We start from the raw sequence: 25644 nt of genomic DNA on the forward strand, positions 1-25644 counted from the left end.
TGCATTCAGATAGTTTGCTTTTGCTCATTTGAAAGTCTTCATTTGTATCTATTATGTTGTCTATCAGTCATCATTTACCAGATTGTTATAGAAAGTTTCAGATTATGTCTCTGCGGTCCTGCACATCACGTCGAGTGGTTAGAGGTCAAAATAGAGTCACAGCTGAGTGTGTGTTTGGCGTGTGACTCACTAAATCAAATCAGCACAAAATGAGGGTAAGGCAACGGTTTCTATTCTAAAGGGGGAAAAAACTACACTCTTAAATATATTACAGTGCATCGTACCCCAACTCAATGTTTATTTTCTTGGCTGAAACTTTAGACGTGAAGTGGAAAAGATGCCAAAATGGAAAAGACTTTTGTTGAGTTACCAGGTTTCCTTCAGACAGCAGCAATGTGGGATATTGATGGGGGTGTTAACAGCTGGCTGCAGTTCAGCTGACTGACAGAGCAAACACACACACACACACACATACGCACACACACACACACGCACACACACATACGCACACATGCACGCATAGGCAGAAACCTGGAACTGGTTAACCTCTGTCTCTGTCGCTGATTTCACCTCTCTCTGTCAAACACACACATACACTCTCAGTTTTTCTCTCTCTTCTCTCCCCCCCCTACAATTTGTCAATATCTGTCTCTGTCCTCGCTTTACATCGCAGTTAAGTCTCTATTTTTCTTGCCTGCCTTCATTTGTTTCTTTCTCTCTGCATTCTTTCATCTTTCTCCCTTCTATTCATTCCTTCTTTCATCTGTTCTGTAGCACTTCTGCTTTCCTTTTAAATCCTTCTCGATTTATTCATCCTCCATAATTTCCTTGCTCGGTTTCTTTTCACAAGAATTGCACTTTTGCACACTTCTGAGGTACTTAACTTTGAGTATCTCCATTTTATGGTGCTTTACGCTCCTACTTCATAAAATTCAAGAGAGAAATATGCACTTTTGACCCCTTGACATCTACTGAACAGCTGCTGATTTTGGTTACAATTAAGGTGAACAAATGAAAAGAATGTAAGACACAATGCATTGTTACAGGTTAAACCAGTTCATCCCAATCTTTCTGACTTTTGGCACCATACAAAGACAGTGTGTCATTAGAGCTCCTTGTCAGGTTTCTGATGTCTATGATTTGTCAGCAGCTCTACCAAAACGTGGGAAATCTCTAACAGGCAGCTGGAGGCCAGGAGGAATTAGTTACACTACATTTGATTGATTAGGAAACTGATTATATTAGACCATCAGTGAAAATATGTCATTAATGGCTGTCAGATTCCAACTTATCCAGGTTTGATACGGCATAAAAATAAAACAGTTTTTTTGTGGCGGAGTGCTGAAGATGAAGGGATATTAGAGAGTAAAACAATCCTGATATTGATATATTGGCTGATAGACACACATGTTTTGCAGCGATTCCTCAAATATGGATATTAAACCCTTAAATATGTAATGGAGACAGGATATCTTACAGTTTATCAATACACTGTGTCGTCTTAAATGACATCAGTAAACTGAAACACTAAACCTCACTCATTGCACTGATTTCTTTGAATCCAAAAGAAATACGGCTATACAGTATGTATTATAGGCTATTTGGTCGGGCTCCATGTGTACGAATGTATGATCCTTTTACTTCAGAGGATAGGGATCGAAATACTACTTCCATTTTTGCTTTCCTTTTTCTGCATTTCCATCCTTTATTCCCATCAAAGAATTGTTTATTTGTTCGTCATTTACTTTTTGTTGACTTTCATTCACTATATTGTTAAACTCTATCATCCTTCTTTCCATTCCAATAAATATAAAGTTATGACGAGAGCCAATCCTTTAGTCTCAGTTTATTACACTCCATTCATGCCATGCCAAAAAAACATCACTTATGCTCATGGAGAGTAGATGATGAGTCAGTAAGTGAGAAGAAAGTGTTGACGGGAAGTCACACATTCATTACCTCCCTCTATGGTACCTCTCTCACTCTCTCTCTCTCTCTCTCTCTCTCTCTCTCTCTCCAGCTGTCGCATTCTCATGCAACAGTCTACAGTTCAACCAACTACTGCTGGGTGTGTTTTTACACATTGTTCAATTATGCATGAAAGATGTTTATTTTCTAAACCATCCTCTTCATAACTTTTGCAGACCTCCTCTCCTCCTGCTCTCACACACTACGGGCTGTACATCACACACACTCACATCCTTGTGTGTTACCTACAGCCTGTCTATCAATCAATTCATCTCTCTTGAATGTCTTCTTCAGAAACTTTCTCACACATTCTCCCTCTCTAGGTTACAGCATAGAAGCACTGTATCTTCCCAAGTGTATTGTAGTGTCTTCTCTGTACACTGGTGCCAGATATTAATACTTTATGAGTGCATGCATGTGTTTCTTTTTGGGCACTTCAGGGCAGCAGAATAAGTTGTAAAAACAAAACATATTCTCAACCTTTTAAGTTATAGTCAACAGCTGCTTATTTATACATGTGGGAGACATGCATGAGCATTAGCAATAAGGATAAGTATCTCTGGCAACATGGTGAATATACATCCAATGTTTACTCTTCTTTTAGCTCTGTTTTTGGTCTCCTCCACCTTCTGACATAATTTTGTGACTCTTTAGATGCTAAATGCTCCACCATGTTGATCGACTTGTTGCTGGCTTCACCACTGTCTGCCGTCTGGTGCTAGGAAGGTGAAGTGCTGTGCTTTTTCACTGACAACATGTACCTCTTTCGGCCAAATGACCATGTTGATGAGAGTAATGAGAGAACTAAGACAGTTTAGTTGTGGGCAGAAAACAAAACAAGCAACCACTCTCCCCCTTTTCATACAAGTTGTTGATGTTAATATTAATTTAGATTTTAGCTGATTTAAATTGAGTGTTGTGTTTTGTCAGACCTTCGTTTTCATAATGTGGTTGACAATACTTGAGGTTTCACCATCTGTCAAAGTAACTCCCTTAATTAATTTTTTTAATTACCACTTATTATTCATTTTAGGCCAATAAATTGTGTTTAGGAGAGAAAAACTAACCAAATAGGAATTCAAATTGGGCTTTGTCTGATAAACTGAGTGTTCCAATGACAAGTAACATTCAAGCTATCACAGGTCGGCTGCACAACATGGCTCAGTTTCCCACGATTCAATTTCAATTCAATTCAAACTTTATTGGGGACACATCTCATAAGAGGTCCATAGCACCAACAAACACATACCTGAGTCAGCTGTAACATCTTAACAGCACATGTTGCAATTGAGAGAGTACAAAAAAGAGGTTTCCACAGAGCCAGCAGCAAGATTTTTTAGAAATACTGTAGTCATGAGTCTAAATTCCTCCAGCAGAGCACCCAGGCATGTGCACACATAAGGCCCAAGGGGTGCTTGAGCCCCTGCCATTTTTCCCTCGTATTATAAAGTGCCATTTTTGTGTGTTTTGTTAATGAATAAATAAATTCCTGTTGTGCATAGGGCTGTAAAAAAAACGGCAGTATAAAAACACGGTTATCTACCGTACGAATTTCATACGTAATATGGTGTTGTTAGTGTGTTGAGCCTAAAGCCGCGTTTCTGTCCGCTGCTTGGCTCTGTCTCTCACAGAGGAGAGAGAGAGAGAGAGAGAGAGAGAGAGAGAGAGAGAGAGAGAGAGAGAGAGAGCTGCCTCATAGCCTAATAATAAACCAGTGTTTTATTGCTTTTTAAGAATTGCAGCTGAATTGCATATCTTCCAAACCTCAGTATTATGATAATGTGAATAAAATCATATTGACAATAATTTGTTGACACAAAAGAAATGGCAACTGCGCGCGCACGTACTGCCCTTTCCTGAGTTTGAGCCCCTGCCCCTCTATAATCATGTGCACGTCCCTGAGATCACCACCCACTTAAGAAACTTTTCTCCAACCACCGGCCTAACTATAAATTAGCATTAAAAAGAAATAACTTCATGGCATTTTTAAATATATCCAATAGTTGTTTTCAAAGTTTTCTATACAGTTATGCAGCGGAGAATACTAAATCCCTAAATAACTAAAAAATATATTTTTAAAGATATTTAGTCATACATATCCAAATGAGTATGAAAGTACGTATGAGAATGCAGAATCCACTTGATGTCATTTAATCCCCCAGATTTCAAGAAATAGACATGACCATGTTGGATTTAATGGTATGTCTTTTGTTATCAAGCAGGCAGAAAAGTAAAAATAGCTAAGAGTAAAGGACAGATGGTTTAAACACCAAGCTTCTGCCACTCCATGTGGTAGTACTACAAAAGCAAAGTTGAGCCAAAACATCAACAATTTGAGGATCACTATCTTTTATATGAATTCAAATGTTATGATCTACCACAGCCACTGTGTCTCTCTGCAGTTAAAATCAAACAGTTCAGTCAAAGACTATGAACCCATCTGACAGGGCTGAGTGAGAAAAAAAAGGCTAGAAACCGATTGTTTTATGGCTGTGCTGAAAAGCTGAAATGGTGTCTACCACCGCTGCACTTTCGAGCGATTCATGTCAAAATCAACCACAGCTGAATTCTTCTAAAAACACAAACGGTGCCTGACAGGGATTTGCAGCCACTGAAAGGCGAAGCACCATTTTCGCTTTCAATGGCACATCATCACGTTGTCAACAGTTGAATAAAGGCAATGAAATCGAAGGAACACAGTTGCTGTTTCACCAGCCAACTGTGTGTTTGTATAGAAGGGAAGTCCACTCCCTTTCAGTGTAAACAAATACACACAACAGAGTGGAGACGGGCAGGAAGACTGCAAAACAGAGTATGATGGAGGCTGGAGAAAATGTCAACGCAATGTGCAAATTCAACTACGAACAACTAATGACAATGCTGACAAAAAAATACTTGAATGTCAGTGGTTTGGCTTTGACAAAGTATTTACGGTTTGGATCAGAACAGACAATTGTCCTGCATTATATAAGCTGAGGATGCGCTCCAACAAAAATATGGGCATCTCATTAGTCGTGAATATTTTTAAGGACCATAAAGTGCTCTGAAACAATACTCTGGTCATGTTCAGTTAAATGTAATTGTCTAAAAATGCACAATGTATTTCAGTGTGCAGGGTTTCTGGAGACATTTTAAAGACCTCTTTGATAGCTGTTTTGCAATCACAGTGGCCAAAACATGATAGTCACTGTTTTCTTACATTTCCCCTCTAGTTTCTAGGTGTATAATAATAATTACTAAAGGTATAATTAGTTTAATTACCATGACCTGGACCCAGGCAGGCAGTTTAAAATCGATATATGGATTAAGTAATTAAAACTACTTAATTGAAGTCATTTAAAGGTCCAGAGTGGATTTAGGGCAGCAATGGAATATAATATTTCTAATTGTGTTTTCATCAGTGTATAATCACCTGAAATTAGGAATTGAATGAGCCTTTCAGATCTAGAGAAAGAGTAGGTCTTCTCTCACAGAGTCATGTTGCGTCTCCATGTTTCTGCAGTAGCCCAGAGTGGAAAAACCAAACACTGACTCTAAAGAGAGTCATTGACGTATTTTGGGGACCACTGTAGGAAGTTGCGGTGAGGGGTAGTCAGTGAGCTGTAATCTGGAATCACATGACCAGATGCCACTAAATCCTACACAATGGACCTTAAAGTTTTTGCTGAAATTGACACTTGCCTAATTGAACCTGCATGGGTCACTCTGTGGTCCAATAACAGTTGAACAAGCTAGGGACCCTAACCAAACTGTTTCCTGTTAAACTTGTACGTGCTAGGTTTATCTTTACTGAAAAGAAAAACAAGATGGCCCAAAGATATTTCTGGGGGGCCTCTAGCACGCTAGACCATAGATTTATAGAGAAGAACTAGATACCAGATGCTAGCCAGCTTACTGGTTGTTGTACAAATTATAAACCTCCATAGATCAAAAATTCATAATAGAAAGAGTCATAAATGACCTTGTTTGCAATTCTTGATGTCCTGTCAACAGTTTTACAGATGTCCCTTTTATAACTGTGATCTATGGCGAAAATGCTTTTTGGGCCGCATGGTAATTCTTTTGCTGCAATACCAAGAGTGGCCACCAGGCCAGACTGGAAGCCAGGCTGATCGGCATCATCCGGTGCCCTGATCATGTGGAATGAGTTGTATTTATTGCCTTCCCAGAACCAAAGACAACTTTTGTCAGATGTAAAGAGTGGATGTGGATTGTGGTCAAGCCAGTTGCCTTTCGTTTTAATGTGGTCAAACTAGCAGCAATAACAACTTCACTAAAGACACCTACGTGTGTTCAAACTTAACATAACATTATGTTGATGCCACAACCTTCACCGACATGTCAGGTTGTGTACATCTTAGGTCAGTGCAATGTTTTGCCATGTTCATAAAACATATCATCGTGAATATATCCTTCCATCACGTCCTATAGTCCTAGCTGTTGACTTCTTGAAGCTATATTGCCTGACTCCCAGAAAGGATCTAACACACACTGCTGCAGCCGGCTAGAAGAGACCGGCATTGTCATGCCTGTCCGACCTTGCAACAGTAACTAATTGGGGCGAACTGAGGATGGGTCAATTATTAGTTGATGAGCTCCCAAGCTACTTTGAAATGCTTTATGAAGTGTAGCAGTGGTTGCAGCAGAAGCAGCAAATGACAGCATCGCTTTAAGGTGAGCAGCGTGGGAGCCGCCATGCAGCATGAGTGAAAATAAAGTAACGACTATGATAAGATGTGTGCATTAGATAAATGAAGCAGTGAGCGGGGTATGTCATGTAAGCAAAATGAACTAGCTTCATTCATTTTTTTAAGAGTAAAAAATACCCTTCAATAGTTAATTGTTATGAGTCCTCTCTCATTTTATTTGAGTTAAATCAACATTTAACAAAAAAAACAGCAGTGTTAATATCCCTGACACATAAAATTTAACTGCTAATCATTAACATTTTTAGCGGAATCACCCAGTACTGAGCACACTGCACTTCAGTTGTGGAGGTGGATTTGACATCTTACAGGGATTTCCCCTTTACTTGACGAGTCATTTCTGCACAAAGAAAACCACAGAAGACTTCTGCTGTAGTTGCTTTACAATACAAAGCGACCGTCTACAGGTCCAATTCAAAAGAATACAAATCTCTCTCAAGCAGAAATGTCAGCCAGTTAAATTAAAAATGTAATTCAGTGGAGTGTTTACATGAAAAATGAGTCTGTCAAAAAAGCGTCTGATTGAGGCATCAACATGAGGCGTTTTATTCAAGAGGAAATAAAAGCCTCCATGTTACTGTAGCTCTAAATTCACACAGACAGAGACCTGTTTCTCTCCCACCTCCATCTTCCAGCGGCTGAGCCATTCTTCTCTCTGTCTCCTGCTGATGTAGTACGGATCTCCAGCCTGGAAAGTCACTCTGGGGACCGGCCTCCTCCGCAGCCTCCCAGTCTCAACCTGCACACACACACACACACACACACACACACACACACACACACAAAGCTTGTCACATGCCTACTCTTAAATCTGCTTGTACTGTGAGAGTCATTTTTCTTCATCTTTTTTTTTTATGTAAAAACCATCAGAAGCAGGGCAGAGGCTGGTTTTCTCACCTCTCTGGGGGAGTCACAGTTTCTGTCATCTGGCTCGTCTGCAGGAGGAGAAAAAGGAAACAGGAAATGGGCCATTTGTACAGATTTAACAAGAGCCTTAATGAGGAGGTAAAGTCATGGTTTCATCACTTAGCCATGGCATCCATATCTAAAATGTAAATGCATTCAAACAATGCAATCTGGAATTTATTTGACTATTAAAATATCCATTAAACTGACAGGTGCTAAAGACTTGACCGTAACTTTTCACATCCTTTAAGCATCAAATTATTGCATATATGTGAAAAAATTACATGACTTTGTGTTAAATCAATACCCTTATTCTTCTCGTTTTGCTCTAGTTTCCGACGCCCACGCTTCTTGCGAGGGGAGGGGGAGGGCTCCGGCTCCTCTGGCGGGGTTGGAGGGGCGTTTGCACAGGGGTCAGAGGTCGCCATCTCCTGGGAAACAGACGGAGAACAGTCTAGGTCTGAGAAAACTGCTGCTGGTCCTCGTCTAGACTCATCAAAGGACTGCACAGACATTATAACTATACACACACATGTACAGACCTTATATACGCACACACACACACACACACACACACATAAAAAGCATGCATACACACACACACGCAAAGAGCTACATACCTATTAGTCTGCCCTAGCAGAATGTGTCTGCATAGGATCAGTATAATAAACACCTCCAGCTCCCATTAACACACACACAAACACACACGAGAATGGGAGCAGCTTCGATATCGTTAACAGTGCTGATGATTAATGAGCACATGTGGGAGGAGCTCCTTGTGTTAAATGATGCAAACCCCTCATATAATTAGCTTTAAATTACATATATAGTAGAATAATCTCCAAAAATACTTGAAATTTCACACTTTTCAACACACATAACGTATACAGTGCAAAACATTGAGAGGATGGTACCTGGTTTGTCTAATTATACACTCAAACAATCTCCGTGTATATAATCCTGTCTTTTATTCAATGGCTTTTCCATTAGCTCTGCTGCATTAATGATGCTAAACTCTGTGTCCCCTCTAAAATGCCAGCAGGATTTTTACGTGTGTGTGTCGCTAACAGGCAGATGGATTTTATAGATTTGTACTTAGAAAGTGGAGAGCAGGGGTGAATGTCAAGCTCAAAGGCTACGCTAACGCTAGCTAGGGCTAACAAGCCCACAAAGGCTGTAATGAGCAGGTGAGAAGGCCTGTAAAAGGCTGAGAACACAAAAGGTGACTAAAAGGGCCTCAGGGCAAATTTAACTACACCAGCACACTCAAACAGGAACAAGGCTTTAAAACATAGGTGGATATTTGGAGGCTCAAAGGCACCCAAATGATCAAACCTATACGCAAAAAATTATAATTTGCGTTAATGTGCACCTTTCTGTTTTTAAACTAATTGCAAAAAGCTATGTGCGTGAACTGTATGAGGCCATTTATTTACCACTCATCAACATGTTTTTTGTTTAACCATCACGCTCTAAAAGGCAGCAGGATTATGATGTCTCCAGTCTGAATATAGACGACAGTACAGCCATTCAGCTCTGAATTTTAATTTTGTGTTTTTTGTTGACAATAATGCACTTTATTGGAGAGTTGTCAACAGATAGTAAGACAAATAAATCTCCAACAACTCATTAAAAGTGTGTTTTCACTGTGTAAAAATGATTTAGTCATTTTTATTTTAAAATTATTAGCGACATGTTTAACTGAAATTGGGACAAAACACTTGAAAATGTACTGTTCAAACAAAAGTGAAGTGACTGAAAAGATAACAGCGACATTTCTGTTTATGACATTTCATAGACTCTGTTTATCAATAAACTGCAGGAAGCATAAAAGACAAAAACACATTCAAGCTAAATAACTCAAAGCAGTCAACTACACTTGAGTCAAGTGGTTGACATCAGCGTAAAACTTGCTACATAAAAATAAACAGGGTGCTCTGTTAAAAATTAGCTCACATGTATATTAAAACTGTGCGCAAAACAATCAAAATCATGACAAGACGAAAGTAATAAGCTTCTTAAAATTAAATAAAATGAGTGCACAAGCGTCTATCATGCGCACACGTGCCCTTGATGTGAACACATGGCCATAGCATTTATTGTACTATAAACCCAAACTGAAGTTAAAGCTGCATTAAGCAATTTTTAACATTAGGAGGCAAAAGAATCTCTAATTCAGCTCCTACATCTAACTTTTAAGCAAACAACTGACTACTTACACATTCAGCAGAAACAGAGGAATCTGGACTTGCAGTCATCTTTTTGGTCACATGTCGCATGTAAATCCAATTCAGCCCTGGTTTGGTCCAACAAATCCTGAGAAAAATATCTGGATGTCTTTGGATTACTAAATGTTTCGACGTTCTTCAGCCACTTCGCCTCTCCGCCATTTTGTGCTCAACAGGAAGTGTACAATCGGCTTGTGCGAGCTGGTTGTACACGTCCTTTTTTCAGAGCTTTGGTTGGGTTTCGTTTAGGCCGGTGAACCAAAACTATGACCTCAATGCGGCTGCAGACTACAAAGTTGACTCACAGAGATTCAATATGACCGTATTGCTTAATGCAGCTTTAAAGTAGTATTGCGTGAATCTGAAGACATCTTTAAGCGTGACTAACGTTACCTGTAGTCATACTGAGGATTAAACTCACAGACAGAGACAGACAGAACCTTCTTTATGCAAACTGGTGGTTTTTGTTGTCTTTCAGCTTTTCAAAGCACTCCTTGCTGACCTGCACTTCCTCTTCTCTCAGCATCTAGCCTTGATCTTGAGAGACAGACATTGTGGAAAGTACCTGACTTCACTGACTCTAACCTAAGCTGGGTGTTGCACAATATAGCAATCTAACCAAAGGCAGTTTTTAGGGTTGGATGAAACTCTGATGATACCCGAGGGGAGGCTAAAGAGAGAACAGGATGCAGCAAACAATAAAACAATAGTGCACCCAAAATAATAAAATAAGCAGTCACACTGAGCTAATATTGCAAATCAATGATGACAGGCCAAAATGTAGTGTAGCTGTTTCCAATATCAGTGTGACAGATGGAGGTATGTGCAGGAATATGTGCACAGCAGGCACTTATTATTAGCAGTACACATCACAGTGGCTGTGAATCTCTTCCAGATTATGTTTTGGACGTGACATGATTTGGAGAATGGCCCAAACTCTCTCAGATTTCTGCCCTATAGCAGCCTCTAGAAGGAATAACTTCTGCAGCCATTGTGCTCTTAATTTTCAAGCTCAATACTTCTTATCTGTTTTTATTCTATTCTATCTATTGTTTTTAGTTTTGCTGGCTAACAGTTGTCATTATTAGAGATAGCTATTGTGGCTATGTCGGCCAAAATAGCTATCTCTAGTTGTTGGATTAACTGAGTTTTCAAACAATCCAACAAAGTTGTTAAGGTTGTCGTCACAAACCTTACAATAGCTAGGAATCACAAATAAGTTGATTCCTTTACATTTATTTACAGATTTTTATCTCAAATTATTATTGTTCATTTATCATTGTCTTCTATTTACTTGTGTAGTCTACCGAGGTATGATTACTTTCAAAAAGTATAAGACAGAAGTGGGATAAATGGAGCAAATTCATGCACTCAGCTGATTTTTACCTCAACAGCACCAAACTGTCAGTTTATTAGGAACACCTAGCTGACATTATATGCAGTCTAATGCAATAGTTATACATTAAATCCTATCAGATCCTTCCTTCACGTTAGTTTCTGTTGAAAACCTTTTATACAGGTGTTGATTCAACTTCATGGTCATTTTAGAAGCTGCAGTTTGTGATGATGTACAACTTTTATGTGTTAAACTGACGGGGCTGCAACTAACAATCATTTCAATGATCTATTAATCCTTAGGTTCATAAAATGTCAGAAAATAGTTAAAGTGCTTTCAGTAATCACTACAGCCCAAGGTACGGCTTTCATCTCTCATCTTTTGTCTTACCAACAGTCCAAAACCAAAGACATTCAGTTTACTATCATGTATGACTAAGAAAAAGGAAAAAGAATCTCACATTTAGTGAGCCTGAACCATCAAATGTTGGGCATTTTTGCCAAAAAAAAATTATTTTTGACATAATACTTGCAGGCTATTTCCCATTTATATGAATGATGTTTAAAACACCCCTTTTCATAATCTAATACACATCAACAACACTAAAATATTGATCTCTGCTGACACTTAAAAAGCCAGTTTATGAAAGAGAATAGGTTTGACAGATTTTCTCCATCGTATAACCCACAAGATCAAATGTTATTTAACTACTCTTAGTAGATTTCCCAGTTAAATGACTGAAAATTCTGATTAACCTAATAAGACCCAATAGACTTATATTAAATGCATTCTAAAGAACCTGTGGTAATGTTTCAAAACACCTCCTAAAATCTGTCAGTTTTCTGAAAAACTTGACAGAATTGACAACCTTAACCCTCTGGAGCAGATTTTAAATAAAAAAAAACATTTAAGAGTTTAGGATTACTACCTTTGCTGGAATGTTCATTAACAAATCCCAACATATCTTTCAGTCACGCGTCTTGAAGGTGACAACATCATCCAAAACACACTCACGTCACTTCAGGTTGAAAAGTGAGAAACATGCTAACGTCACAATCTGTCTTAAAGGCAAATACATGCAAACATTGTATCTAGTCTTAATGGGTTAAGGAAACGATTTATTAAAAGTTATTACATTGTTTGCAGACTTCCATAACAACCTGAGTTTATATGATTTGCAAGAAAAGTTAATCAGTGTGATTGTTATATATAGAGAACACTATAGAGGACATATAAGTTAAATAATACAGGACCTTGACTTAGTTGTAACATAAAGACTTTTTCACTTTTGGCCCAAGCAAGTTTATTTTGTATTTTTTATTAACCAGCCGTAAGTCATGAAACTTTTAACCACACACAAGTTTTCCACAATACCTCTGTGACCTTTGTGGTTTTAGTGCAAAACGGAAACACTGAAAGAAACCTGAATAAGCCGCATAGATGCCAACATCAAATGGTTATCAAGTCACCCTTAGTCCAAGTAAGACTTCTGGTTTTACATGACGCTTCCAGTAATTATAGTTTGTCCTTCCTCTGGATAATATCTAGTTATTAGTGTGCATGAAAAGTTTCATTATTCATACCGGTTGACATCACATCTGACTGTGGCTGTGAGGGGATTTTCATGTAAAAGCATTACATAAATGTTGGGAAACGTACCAATATATCTCTTTGGTCTTACTGTAATTTAAAATACTTGAAAGATTCAAGCAAAAGCCACACACACATGCATCAGCTGCATTGCACATGGGAGAGGAAAGAAGAAAGAGGAAGCGATCCACACCCTTGCCAACTTATAGCCTCTCGTGCGTGCAAAAAAACTTGAAGACTAGCCGGAAAAAATAAGAGAGAAAATCAGTGTAAAAGTACAAGACCAGAGATAGAGGCCTGAAATATTTAAGGCTCATTTGGTTAATCCACTTATCCATGACACTATCATCTCTAGTGTGTGTGTTCAGAGCAGTGTAAATGTGTGTGTGTGTGATTGCTTGTAATGGAGGTGAACGAGTGAGTGAAGTAGACAGAGGAGAGAAAGAGAGGCTCCGTCCCTCTCTGCTTTCTATAGTTAGTGTCGCTGACAGCTCCACCCTGAGCTCCACACAATGGCTCTATTCCTGGAGACACTGTGTGTGTGTGTGTGTGTGTGTGTGTGTGTGTGTGTGTGTGTGTGTGTGTGTGTGTGTGAGAGAGAGAGAGAGAGAGAGAGAGGGAGAGAGAGAGAGAGAGAGAGAGAGAGAGAGAGAGAGAGATAATGGGTAACATACTGTTGGCAGGGCAAGAGGATTCTGTTATGTATATTCCACGAATACTACATGTGATAGTACCACTTTATCATCATCAGGAAGTTGGGTTAGACTGATTATCTGGGCTAATATTCAGCATTTTCAAATATATGTTTTGGTGATTTTTCTGTCGGATTGACGATAAAATAAACTCATTTTAAAATGTGCCACTTAGGCTCTGATGCAACATCCTCTCACGCAGTGACTTGCACACAACATTACCTGGTAAAATGCCACAATTCATAGCCTTAAACACGGAATAATCTGAATCTGTAACTGAATTCATCAAGCAAATGTAGTGGAGAGGAAGTATAAAGTAGCAGAAAATATCCCCAGTACCTCAAATTTGTACTTAAATACAGTACCTGACTAGTACTTAGATTCATGCTATCACTGGTTCAAACAGTTTAATTTTTACTGCAAATGAATATCTGATCTGGATATCGGTTTTCAGTCTGCTTGATTTCTGATAACCAGCATCAGTATCGGCCCTGAAAAAAGCCATATTGGTCGACCCCTATCAGTAAGTATCACCTTACCTACTCCTAACCAGTTATTTTCTACTATTACTACTACTGCAACTGCTACTATTATGCTGAACTGTTATTTATTATTTAAGCCACTATGCTATCCCAATACCACTGCTACAATTACCAGCACTACTAGTATTATGCAACTACTGCCATTATTGCTCCTACATGTATAAGATAGAAGATAAGATCATTGTTTATTGATCCCCAGAGGGGATCAAATTTTGCAGCAGCACAACTACTACTTTTACTACTGCTACTACCACTACTACGCTGTTGTGATTGGTTTTATTACAACTTTGATTTTACTACAGCTGCATGTGTGTTATAAGCGTAGGTTTTTGTGTGTGTGTGTGTGTGTGTGTGTGCATGTATGCGTGTGTGTTCATCAGTGTGTGTGTGTCTGTGCGTGTGGGCGCAAGCATGTACATGTTAATGCTCTTCTGTGTGTGTCTTCATGACAGGACCCATATTAATCCTGCCTGCCTTGTCACAGCCCAGACATCAAAGCATGATCAGACCTGCTCTCCTGCAAACATGAATGCACACACACATAGATACATTCACGAATAACACACACACACACAAACACAAACACAAACACACACACACACACACACACACACACACACACACACACACACACACACACTCACACACACTTGCTCTCTCACTGTAGTTCACTCAGTATTCCTTTCTGTCTAGGGTTGTTTGATCAGCTATATTGACTTGCTGATTCGACCACAGAGTTCACTGAGCACAGAGATACACTCTCTCTCTCTCTTTCTCTCTCTCTCTCTCACACACACACACACACACACACACACACACACGCACACACACACACACACACACAAGGTGAGCGATAAGAGGATGGATGGAGAAAAAAATATAGAGGAGAGGAGCTGCCAAAGACCTGAAGTCACAGCAAGTGAAGAATTATACAGTTTGGTGTCATTACAGTCATAATGCCGCTCTCTAACACCACTCACAGATTATTACTACAGGTGTAAAGGTCATTGGAAGGTTGCCAGTTCAAACCCCAGTCCAGTCAAGCCCACACAGAGGAAGTGAATAACATGTTCACCTTGTGAAAAGTAACACAATTTAGTTCCCGACTGTCTCAGCAGAAGCAGCCTCTGACCAAATTCCAAAACACAACTGACCTGGAAAAATTTGCAAACTTTACAACATTTGCCCATAAACATGCATATTTTCATGGAACATCCAGCAGATTACACCTTCTATACATTATAGATTGTATACTATGTCCCGTGATCAGTGCTGGTTGTTTAAATGGACAGTTCATCCTAAAATTAAACCGCTCACAACAAAGTCTGTTGATTATGTTGAGTAACTGGATCATGATTTCTGGAAAGAGACCTTACTGTTGAGTTTTCTATTTTGGCACAAATGCCTTCTAGTGACATTATATTGGAGAGAAGACTCACCTCCCTCCAGAACTCTGCAACTTAAACAAACACAGGTATGAGGAAAACATCTAGGTATGAGGAAATAAGGTGAAATGTGAAGTAAACTTTTTAAAAAGATTTGTGATGAGTACTCAATCATTGCCCTCACTATAGGTATTGTGTAACCTCAACTCGATGAACTATCTTTCTTTCTATCATGCTATCTAATTTTGTTCTTCAAATGAATTTTGTGTTAAATCTGGTTGGATTTGTTTGGTTATTTCCTTATTTTCTGTCAAGGTAAAGGACTGAAAGACTTCATCATGATAAATAAATATATAAATCCAAAACTGTGTGTCTGTTGTGATCACATTTGCTTTAAAGTCTGGCTCATAATGAGCGAAACTAATTTAAAGGAGCCTTATTATGCTTTTTGTTTGCTTCTTCTCCTCTAGTGTTTTATATATGTTTTTTTTGCATGTAAAAGATCTTGCCTTGTGACTTCATGACATCACATTACATCACAGAGTCACACATTTGCATAATTTATGCCTAATGGTTAGTTTGGCACCTAAGAATTGATTTAGCAAAGCTGCTTTGTTAGCAGTGCCTGGTCTGCAGTGTGTGAGCTGACCAATCACAGCAGACTGGAATTTTAAAATCAATCAAACAAAAGCAAGGTAAAACAATTTTTTTTAAACTCAATTTTCTTCCAAAGCTATGGCCATCATTCCTAAGAGTTACGGTAAAATTGTATTCACTGGAGTAATTGCAGAGACCTCAGGATGCGCCAACATCACTAAAAATAGGTTTGAAGGTTGAAATCAAGCCAGTAATTTTGCCACATTAGCTCCCACGTTGCTAATTATCCCTCACTGCGCAGGAAAACCATGACGGTGCAAAACTACAGCAAGTATGGTAGGTCACAGTTGAACCAGGAACTTTGCTCTTCACTTTGGAACTTTGCTGTTCCTGAATTTGTTTTCTCTCCTAAATACTTTTGCCTAACTGACTTATCTTTAACACTGTTGCCACATTATGAGATCTTACTTTGGCGAGTGAAAAAATGAGGCAGAACGACATGGAAAATGTGGTGGATGAAGGAAATTAAGCAAGCATTTCATATTGAGGGAGAGGATATGCATTGACTGTTGCGTCGGGGAATCTCTTTTCTTAAACACATTGATTGGAAAAAATCTTACATGTAAAAGCAGAAGAAAAGCAACAGAAGAAGCGGCTGTGAAGAGGCTTTGTCACATTATCTGTCAAACACACTCAAATGTGACAGTTAATTAAAGCAGTATGTCTAGTGCTGTGTGTTTTATGTCAAAGAGCTGAGCTAACAGCGTGTTGCCACTCAGCAGCTAGCAGGTGTGAATGCATAAATGTGAGGCAAAGTGTTCCTGGAAGCAGTGCATGCATGTTTAACATATCTTTTCAGACCAAGACAGGGGATGTTGTATAGGTGAATGGATAATCAATCACTCTGCTGCAGTGTGGAGTATAAAAGGCCGACGACAGCCTGTAATTACAGTACTCACAGGAAGCAGCTGTTTGCGTTTCCTGCCAGGACGACCCACTCTGCGCTTGGTGCGGGGGCTCGCTGGCGTCCCCTCCTCTGGACCGTCCTGGTCTGCTCCATCTTCACTCTGGCCAATTATAGAGAGGAAACATCAAACACTGAGCCAATCCAACAACTGTATGAAGTTATAATTGATGTCAGGAGTGAGGCCGCATTAAAGCAACAGATCTTCAAGGCAGTGTAGTTAGGAAACACTGCAGGGCAAAGACTGGAAATCAGGATTTACTGCCTAGCACACTCTTGACAACTGACATTTGCAGTTAAGAAAAGTGAAATTTTACACTTTTTTTAAAAACTTTTTCAGCAGAAGACAAAAAGCTAAACTGATGATCGATTTCAAAACAAACAACTTTAAAACCGAAGGTCTCAAAAGCCTGGCCAAGTTCTGATTGAAGAAAGCAGCTCTCAAAATAAAATGGAAAAGACAAAACCAGTATATTATATGTTTGCAGACATCAAATCCAGCTGTGTTTAGTCAAGCAAACAGAACGCATGTTGTGGTGCTTCTAAGCCTGCTGTGGATACGCGGCTCAAAAACCCCCATAAGATGAAAAATAACACTTTGAATTTAGATCATCATTCAAGGTCTTTTAGAAACTTTGATGAAATACTGTTATATATTTCTGCCCTGTCTCATATTGAGGCCGTTAGTGAAGCTTTGAACCTAAATGAATTCGTCTCAGCAGTTTGTTCCCCTACTCAGATCACAGCAGAGACAAAGTGCTATGGTACAGCAGAGCTGTTGAACAGAAGAAGTGTAATTGTACAGTGATATATAGAATTAAAAATAGCCTGCAACACCTGCGTGTCAGCTAGAGCGCCATGGGTCAAGAGCAAACACCTTCAAAAGGCTTCTAACCAGAAGAAATCCTGATGAGATCTCATCCTGCCTTCACCTTTGCATCATGACAAACTACAGAAGCTGTTTTTATTATGTTCTTAATCTCAGTGTTTTGACTTGATATCCTCCCCAAGCCAATCTAACGGCTGCCCATGTTGTATGTGCTGGAGGGCAAGTTTCCCATTGCAAATAACAGACAATGGATAAAATCTAAGGTTATGATATGTAAAATAAAAGACAGCAACATGAACACTCAGGTTGGATACATACTTAGTTGTCGGGATGTTTTCTTTCCAAATACCAATTAACTAAGTTCCTCGACTCAGGGTATCTGATACCAATACAGATTGGATACTTGGCAAATTGTGATGAATAAACCTGAATGAACGTACAAAGAAACTGTTTTTAAAGTGAAACCGTCACAACTGGCTGATACCTGATCCACTTCATGGGGAAGTTCATCCAACACTTAATATTCAATACTCCAGAGTAGCATTCTCCTAAACACCTAAAGTAGATGAGGACTTGTTTATAATGTTCAAAAGAACAACTGAAAAAAAATGGCTCCATATCACAGTGATTGGTTGGCCAATGTTATCGGCTGATACTGGCCTGCAACAAATAGATGGGCATATATTTGGCCTGATATGAAAACTTTTTTTTACAGAATGTGACACTATGGGGTAACGGGGTAATGTATGATTATTACATTTTTTCAGTGAAGTTTATTGTATAGCTGATCTGATAAAGTTTATTGTTAAAATACCACTATTACAGATGTACCTTTGTCCAAAGCGTTTCTTAAGCACATTTGGAGGATCATTTCAAAAATTGTGTGTTTCTGAACTGTATGTATTCTTTGGCAATGGAAAAATCAGCCAATATATCAATATCAGAATTTCTTTAAACCCTAATATCAGTATACGCCCAAAAAATCCAATATCAGTCAGCTCAACATCATATAGCTCATCCAGCTTAATTCATCTCTCCAGAAGTCCTCAGATCCCATATTGATTTGAGAAGTCAATATTTACACCCTCGACATTTTGGCTAAAAAAAGGGTGCAAATAAATCAACACCGGACGAGCTGCATGGAGCCATTTTATGTTTTGTTATTTTTAGTTTTTTTTTTTTTCAAATCTGAAAACAAGTCCCCATCTACTTCAGCTGTTTAGGAGAACGCGACAGCACTGTTTTGTCATGAAGCTCCAGATATGTTTTGTAGACCACGAAACTGCTTCTGACTTTCCATCTACATGTCGGTGTGTAGATAATGTCTGAATTTTTGCTTCTGAGAGAACCTTCCCTTTAATAAGGTTAGTATCTCTTTTTAAAAGTTTTAAAAACTCAACTCAAACTCAATCGTGTTTTATTGACATGATAATTCAAGCAAAGAGTATTTATTTAGACACAGTAACTTTAGAATAGAACCCTCCCCCCAACATATCTCAGTCACTGTCACTGTTTGTTTGTCTCTTCTACTGTCAATACCCTCAAATATTCTCAGGTTCTGACCAAACTCAAGTCTGGTCATGAATTTCCATTTTTACATCGGCTCTGGGTTCTGACTGAGTTGCTAAGAGTGTAAGGTCTGTGCAAACGTTTTATCGGGCCCATGGGACCATGTGAAAAAGGCCAAATAAAATAAGCAACACCTGCTGCATCTTTAGTTAAACACTCAAGCCTTGAATGTGGTTTCATTGTGTGTGTTGCCTGTTGCTTTAAGAGTATCATATTTTACCCAGAAGGTAGTAATTTGCCAGCTGCAATGATTTTCATCATTGACCTTTTTATTCATATTGAGTTCTCTCTATGTGCATCGCTGCCTCAGGCAGAAATTAAATAAATGTCACTGTTACAAGGGAAAACCATTAGACTCTTGTAGTGCTGGAGTGAACCAGGCAGCTCAAAACGTACCAGTTAGGAGGAATAATGTTTTTAATCAGAGGTTTGCTCAACTTGTTCAAAGCTGGGTTGAGATAACAGAGGCAAGTCATCTGTGCAGGATAAACACAAATGGGAGGTGGCACATCGGATGACTGTGAGTGTTAACTACGTTCTAAGTACACTGGAGACTCTCTTTGAGATTTTGAAGTAGTTGCTGTTGAGTTTTTCTTTATTTTTTATGGACAGAGCCCTCAGAGGTTTGAGGGTCACTGGATATTGAACATACCTCAGACAATGGCTTTCAAGCTTAAACTAAAACTAAAAGCAAAACATTTTTCAAACAACAAAAACTAAACTAAACTAACTGAAACTAAACTGAACTGAAATAAAAAATCAGAAACAAAACTACAGCAACAGCTGTGTGTGCTGCCTGCTGTCAGCCTTGTGTTTCCAATAATGTCTTCCTCTCTCTCCTTGGTGGACCGTCTGTTAGGGTGACAGTGGAGTGGTTGCTAAGGTGCAGAAACTGCTTAGCAACTGTCTCCGGCGGGGCCGCCGTGCTGACTAAACATTCTGATGTCACTTCCCTGACGATAAGCATAGCAACCAGCTAGAACGGGTAATGGCCCAGTGCCTGTCTGCCTGCTGTGCTCCTGTCTGTATGTCTGTGTCACGACGCACACTCACAGACATACACACACCTTTTATTGGTACAAGTGTACAAAAGGGAAAAAAGGGGTATAATTATGTCCCGATACAACTGCAAAAACATGTTTTTCTTATGCACTTTTGAGATGTTGGGCGGTTTTGCTTCCATAACATGTCCTCTTTCAGGCTAGTGTAAAGAAGATACCAAAAATTGACTTTAACGTGTTTATTTAAGTTCAGATTCCTGTTCTGGAAATATATGACACTTACTTGGGAAGTTTCATGGTTAAAATGTTAAGAAATCGTGCAATACCTATCTTAAAGATCCAGGGTGTTGAAACCCAGCGTCTCACCCTTACCCAAAAGTCCCTCTCTAGAGCAAGTGTTTGTTTTGCCTGCTCTGGGCTACTGTAGAAACATCGCTTTGCAACATGGTGGACTCCTTGGACGATGACTCACTCCTTCTGTAGATTTAAACCATTATTCTAAGAATGCATTGAAACTCTTCACCTAAATCTGACACACTGGACCAGTAAGGCTGTTTTCTCAAAGTGATTTTTCTCTGAGCCAGAGATCTCCACTTTAGTAGCACCAAACTTTTTTTTCCATTTTTTTAAATCTACAGTTCATTCTGAAGGTTTTTCAAGAGGGGTTTGATCATTTATCATTCATAAGGCGATTTATATAACATTTTATTCCCCCCCAAAATGTTTTCAAGACTGTTGACAGTACTGTGATAAAAAGAGGTATCCATAGTTCGTTCTGTGAAACCTTTTATTCTAAAACCTTGATTCCACTGAGCACCTGACAGAAGTGGAGCATCCCGCCTGATTTAATTGATTTTTTAATTGCTAAGATGGTGTTTATTTCACCTTTTTTCCTGGATTTTTGTGTCTCTGCCACAGGTGCGCAGGCTATGTAGTAAAATCATTTTTGTCTGTTTTAATTGTGTTGTGTGTTTTTGACTCATGTTGTGCTGTAGAGAAGTCTGCACAGGGTGTTTTATTTTTTGATTTTCACCGGATGTACTATATCATTCCTGTATCTGACTGCTGAATCTGGAACACTGCTAAAATGTGCCTTGGCGCAGCTGGTGGAAACACGAGCATGAAATGGCTGCAATCAGTTCTTGCTGTGTTGCAGCAGTGTCACGGCCATAACACAACTTTAACGTGCCATGTGGAATCTGGCGTAATACCACCTTTACACCAAAATCTGCATGTATATGCAGAATTTTAAATGCAGGTAAACCCACTAGAAATAGGTGCTTGACTCCCTTCCCAGTGCCAGGAGACTAGTTTGCTATCTGTTTTTCTTTTTCTTGTGTGTCACTTTTGTCGTCACAAATAATAATGGATTGGATTTGTATGGCGCATTTCTAGGTACTCAAAGCGCCTAACAGGGTTCCAGGTTCCATTCATTCACTCACAGTCATACTGGTGGTGGTAAACTACAAAGTAGCCACAGCTGCCCTGGGGCAGACTGACATTCAGCACCAACTGCCCCTCCGACCACCACCTCAAACATACAGCAGTCATAAACATCCACACAAGGTGGCAAGGTGGGTTAAGTGTCTTGCCCAAGGACACAACAACCATGGCACAGTTGGCAGGGGCGGGAATCAAACCACCAACCCTCCGAACACAGGCCGACCCACTCTACCACCCAATGTGCTGAGAAAAACAGGCAACAGTAGAAAATGACACCTCATATACCTTATCACACGACATCCAGAAAACTTGTTCAAAAAATCCAATAACATTATGAAGACACATTGTTTTTGTCCAGAGTGCATGGTGGAACTGGCTAAGGAGGGACGCGTCTTGCTTCTTTCTCATCTTTGTCGAGAGTTGCACATGTGCAGTACCAAACAGGCAGTCTGCAACGATGGGGTAGCCACACTGAAGCAATATCAATTTTAACAGTCATAGCACGGCAACTGACTGGGGGGGATATTAGCGTGACCACATGGGTGTTGTGTCTCCATTGCAGCCAATCAGAGCTGGAGACGATAAACACCAGTGATCACTGCAGAGTCATTTGAATTGGGAGTGCCGATTGTACCTATTTACATTATGCAAAAGCCAGATGTTAGTGTTTCTTTTGTCCAGTGTAAAAGTAGGTATCATATATTGGCGTAATGAAACAAGAACCTGGTTTAATCACCTGGAGGTATTTCATGGTGACATCTATTAGTTAATAGTTTTACCCTTTTCACCTGTAGTGCCAAACCAAATGTCAAACATTAACGGACAGAGCTTGAAAATCACTCAACCAAATCCCTTCAGAGGATAAGTCAACACACACAAACACACACACACACACACACACACACACACACAAACACACACACACACACACACACACACACACACACACACACACACACACACACACTGTCCATATATCTTTGGTCTATTTCTGTCTCCCGGCAGGTTATTTTAGGCCACCGCAGTTGCTAAGCTACCAGACTGCAAACCAGGCGGGCAGAGGAGGATCCCATCGGCAGCAGACAGCTTGTCCTCTTTCTTTCTACCCCATTCCCTCGTCCTCCGCTCTGTCTCTCTCCTCGTTTCCTGTACCTCCCTCCTCTTCTGCCTTCACTTTGAATGTACTACTCAACCAATCATTGGTTAATAAAGATGCCAACAGAACAAATACTAGATTGTATCTATTTGGTAGCCTCGGTACATATTTACAACATTTAAATATCATTGCAACAGCAGGTTTCTCCAATCCCATCATTAAAATAATCAATAATTACACATTTAGGTACGTGTATTTGCAAAAACACACTGCAATGGACTGAGAACACACAACAATGGACCAGTCCTGGGCACTGTTCTCCAAGAGTTACTGTTATAATACTGTTTGTGGTGACAGCTACGTCTTTGCTGGTTTTAGATATGGAATAAACAACCCCATCCACTCAGTCAGAACACAGAGTAATGCTGTTAAAACCCCCAAGCACATCTTTTTACCATCTTCAATGTGTCCTTGAAGTTTGAAGTACATGCTGTCTACATAGACATTTGGCAACTGAAGCATTCAGGCCTGACATGCTTAAAACATAGAGCTTGTCATGTGGACTAACTCCATAATCATGCTGTTTTTTACATACTGATAGGTGACATAGGAATCCTGAGCTATTGTAATAAGGGAATTTCAGAGTTCAGGGATCAGTAAAATCTTATTTTATCTTATCTTAAATTTTAATACATTTTGAGTGTACAAATTAGTGAAACGCAGTATATCGTCTTTAAAGAGAACTTGTACAATCAATTGGTTTTTGACAACTATGCTCAAAGAGCAATCAAGAGGGCCCTTTCGATGGAGGTACAAGAATGCTTAGATGTCAGGTGTTTTTGGCCCACCTTAAAGTATTGCCATTCAGATCAGGAATAAAGACTTTTGCCTTTAGATTTGGTCACATGCACTAGATAGTTTCAAGCGTATTCAAGCCTCAGGACTCCCAGGAGATGGGATAAAACAACACTGTCTACATGATCAGAATAATGACCCAGGTATATTGTAAATTTGGGCGTTTTGCAATCAAAGAATGAGAGGAAAGATGACCAAATTTGTCAGAGACCGTGCTTAGCTACAATTGGAGTGTTGAGGGAAGATGGCAGTGCTTACGACATTGATGGCATTGTATTGTCTCAAATACGGATCAGAAAGGTTTTGAGCTTGTGAAGTAATATTCATGAACAATTTCACATTTAATAGGTGCAATATGTAAGAAAATCATACTTCAAAGAAATAGGGGGCAGCATATCAACAGAGTAACTACTGCAGTAACTGCCGCTAACTGTTGCTACTATTAGCTAGTGAGCTTAGTTAGCAGTGCAGATTTTCAGGCCCAGGACGTACGGGACCCAGCGGTAAATGTTGGCAGGGTGCAGCGCCATAATATAATAGCATTACTTCATATTCTGTTGTTGGTAATTGCTCATTTTCTGGTTGATCATTTTATTTTGGGTCACTATTGGGCTTAAAAAGCACATCAGTTTTCTTATAATGTCCAGCGCTGCAGCCTTGTACTCCCCCTCTGTATTTCATGCAGAGTTTTATTCATGTTACTTTTAGTCATGTGGCTGACTTCCTTCCTCACTCTATGACAATGTTTTTCCGGAGGTTATAGCAACAGATCAACAAATAAAATTGCAGATTTTCTCTTACTTTGAACACACAAACTCAATTCAGCAGAATTTATAACAAAGTTCTCGTTGTTTTAAGATATTCTAATGTGGAAAATGTTACACACTGAATCCCTAAACAATAATCTTAAAACTGAATCTCAGTTTATTTCTTTATCTTTAAACTTTCTGCACATTCAGTTAATGTGTCCTGTGTCCATGTCTTTCTATCTTTAACATTTGAACTGTAGCGTCTGTCATGCGAAATCAGTTCTAACTGGAATCCATCAAATCTCACACCTCTATTTTCTATCTCTTACAGTGTCTTGCCATGTCTTCCCCTCTGTCCTCAAACTCTGGGACTCACTTGGGTTTCTCACCAGGCTTTTTTTCCCTTAACTCTTTCACTGAGTTAAGCCTTCGGAAGTTAAAAAGAACAACAAACTATAGTAAAAAGAAACCTTTATAAGGGAAACGTTGTACTTGTTGGCTCTCTGCCAGTCTGTGAATGTGGAAGTAAGTGAGTAAGACAGCTCTTTATTTAGCAGCACTACAGAATGAACTTCAAACTTCTCACAGATTTACGAGGGTTGCCCTGGGCTCCGGGGGGCGCAAATGAAAGAAGCCATTTTTCACCTTGTGTATGTCTTACTGTGTGTTTATGTGTGTGTTAGTGTGTGTGCTTGCCTAGGTTAAAAAAAACTGCTTGAGACTCGAAACCTTGTGCTCGTTTCACCTGCATGTGGTCGGATGAGTGTGTGGAATGTAGAAAGGCCTAAAGTGAACGTAAATAAATAACTCTAAGTTTAATTATTGCATACACACACGGTCTTACTTGCCAGATTTTCAGTGTGTATTGGCTAAAAAAAGCTCTCAACTGCAGCGTTAGGAGCCAAAGTAGTAGTGGTAATGATAGCTGTAGTAAAAGTGGTTGTAATAATATCTGTGGCTGCAAAAATAACAGTTGTAGTAATGTAATGTTATAATAATAGAAGCAGCGATAATATCAGTAGTGGTGGCAAGAGTCGTTAGAGTAGAGGTAGCTGAGATAGTAGTACAAGTGGCGGAACAATGTGTGTATTTATTCATCTGCTTGACTTAAATACAATATCTCAGTGACAGTACTTTAGTGAAAATAAGGTATATCACTCTGATGTACACTGTTTACATTTACTGTTC

The 25644-nt window shown here is 39.3% G+C and overlaps 1 protein-coding gene across 10 annotated transcripts in view; it reads right to left on the bottom strand.

Annotated features, from left to right (window-relative positions):
• Window positions 1–25644, bottom strand: part of dnmt3aa (DNA (cytosine-5-)-methyltransferase 3 alpha a) — a 65128-nt gene that overhangs the window by 32993 nt on the left and 6491 nt on the right. For 8 of the 10 annotated variants that reach the window (XM_030405580.1, XM_030405577.1, XM_030405576.1 and 5 more), the window contains exons 3-6: window positions 16910–17017; window positions 7888–8011; window positions 7572–7609; window positions 7297–7413 (exon numbers count right to left, since the gene is read on the bottom strand). In XM_030405580.1, the coding sequence (XP_030261440.1) occupies window positions 7297–7413; window positions 7572–7609; window positions 7888–8011; window positions 16910–17017 (387 nt within the window). Of the gene's footprint in view, window positions 1–7296; window positions 7414–7571; window positions 7610–7887; window positions 8012–9799; window positions 10123–16909; window positions 17018–25644 lie in introns of those variants that run through there. The other 2 variants (XM_030405581.1, XM_030405582.1) reach the window with 2 other exon arrangements.

Source organism: Sparus aurata, chromosome 22 (genome assembly GCF_900880675.1).
Source record: "Sparus aurata chromosome 22, fSpaAur1.1, whole genome shotgun sequence".
In the NCBI taxonomy this organism is placed as follows: Eukaryota; Metazoa; Chordata; class Actinopteri; order Spariformes; family Sparidae; genus Sparus; species Sparus aurata.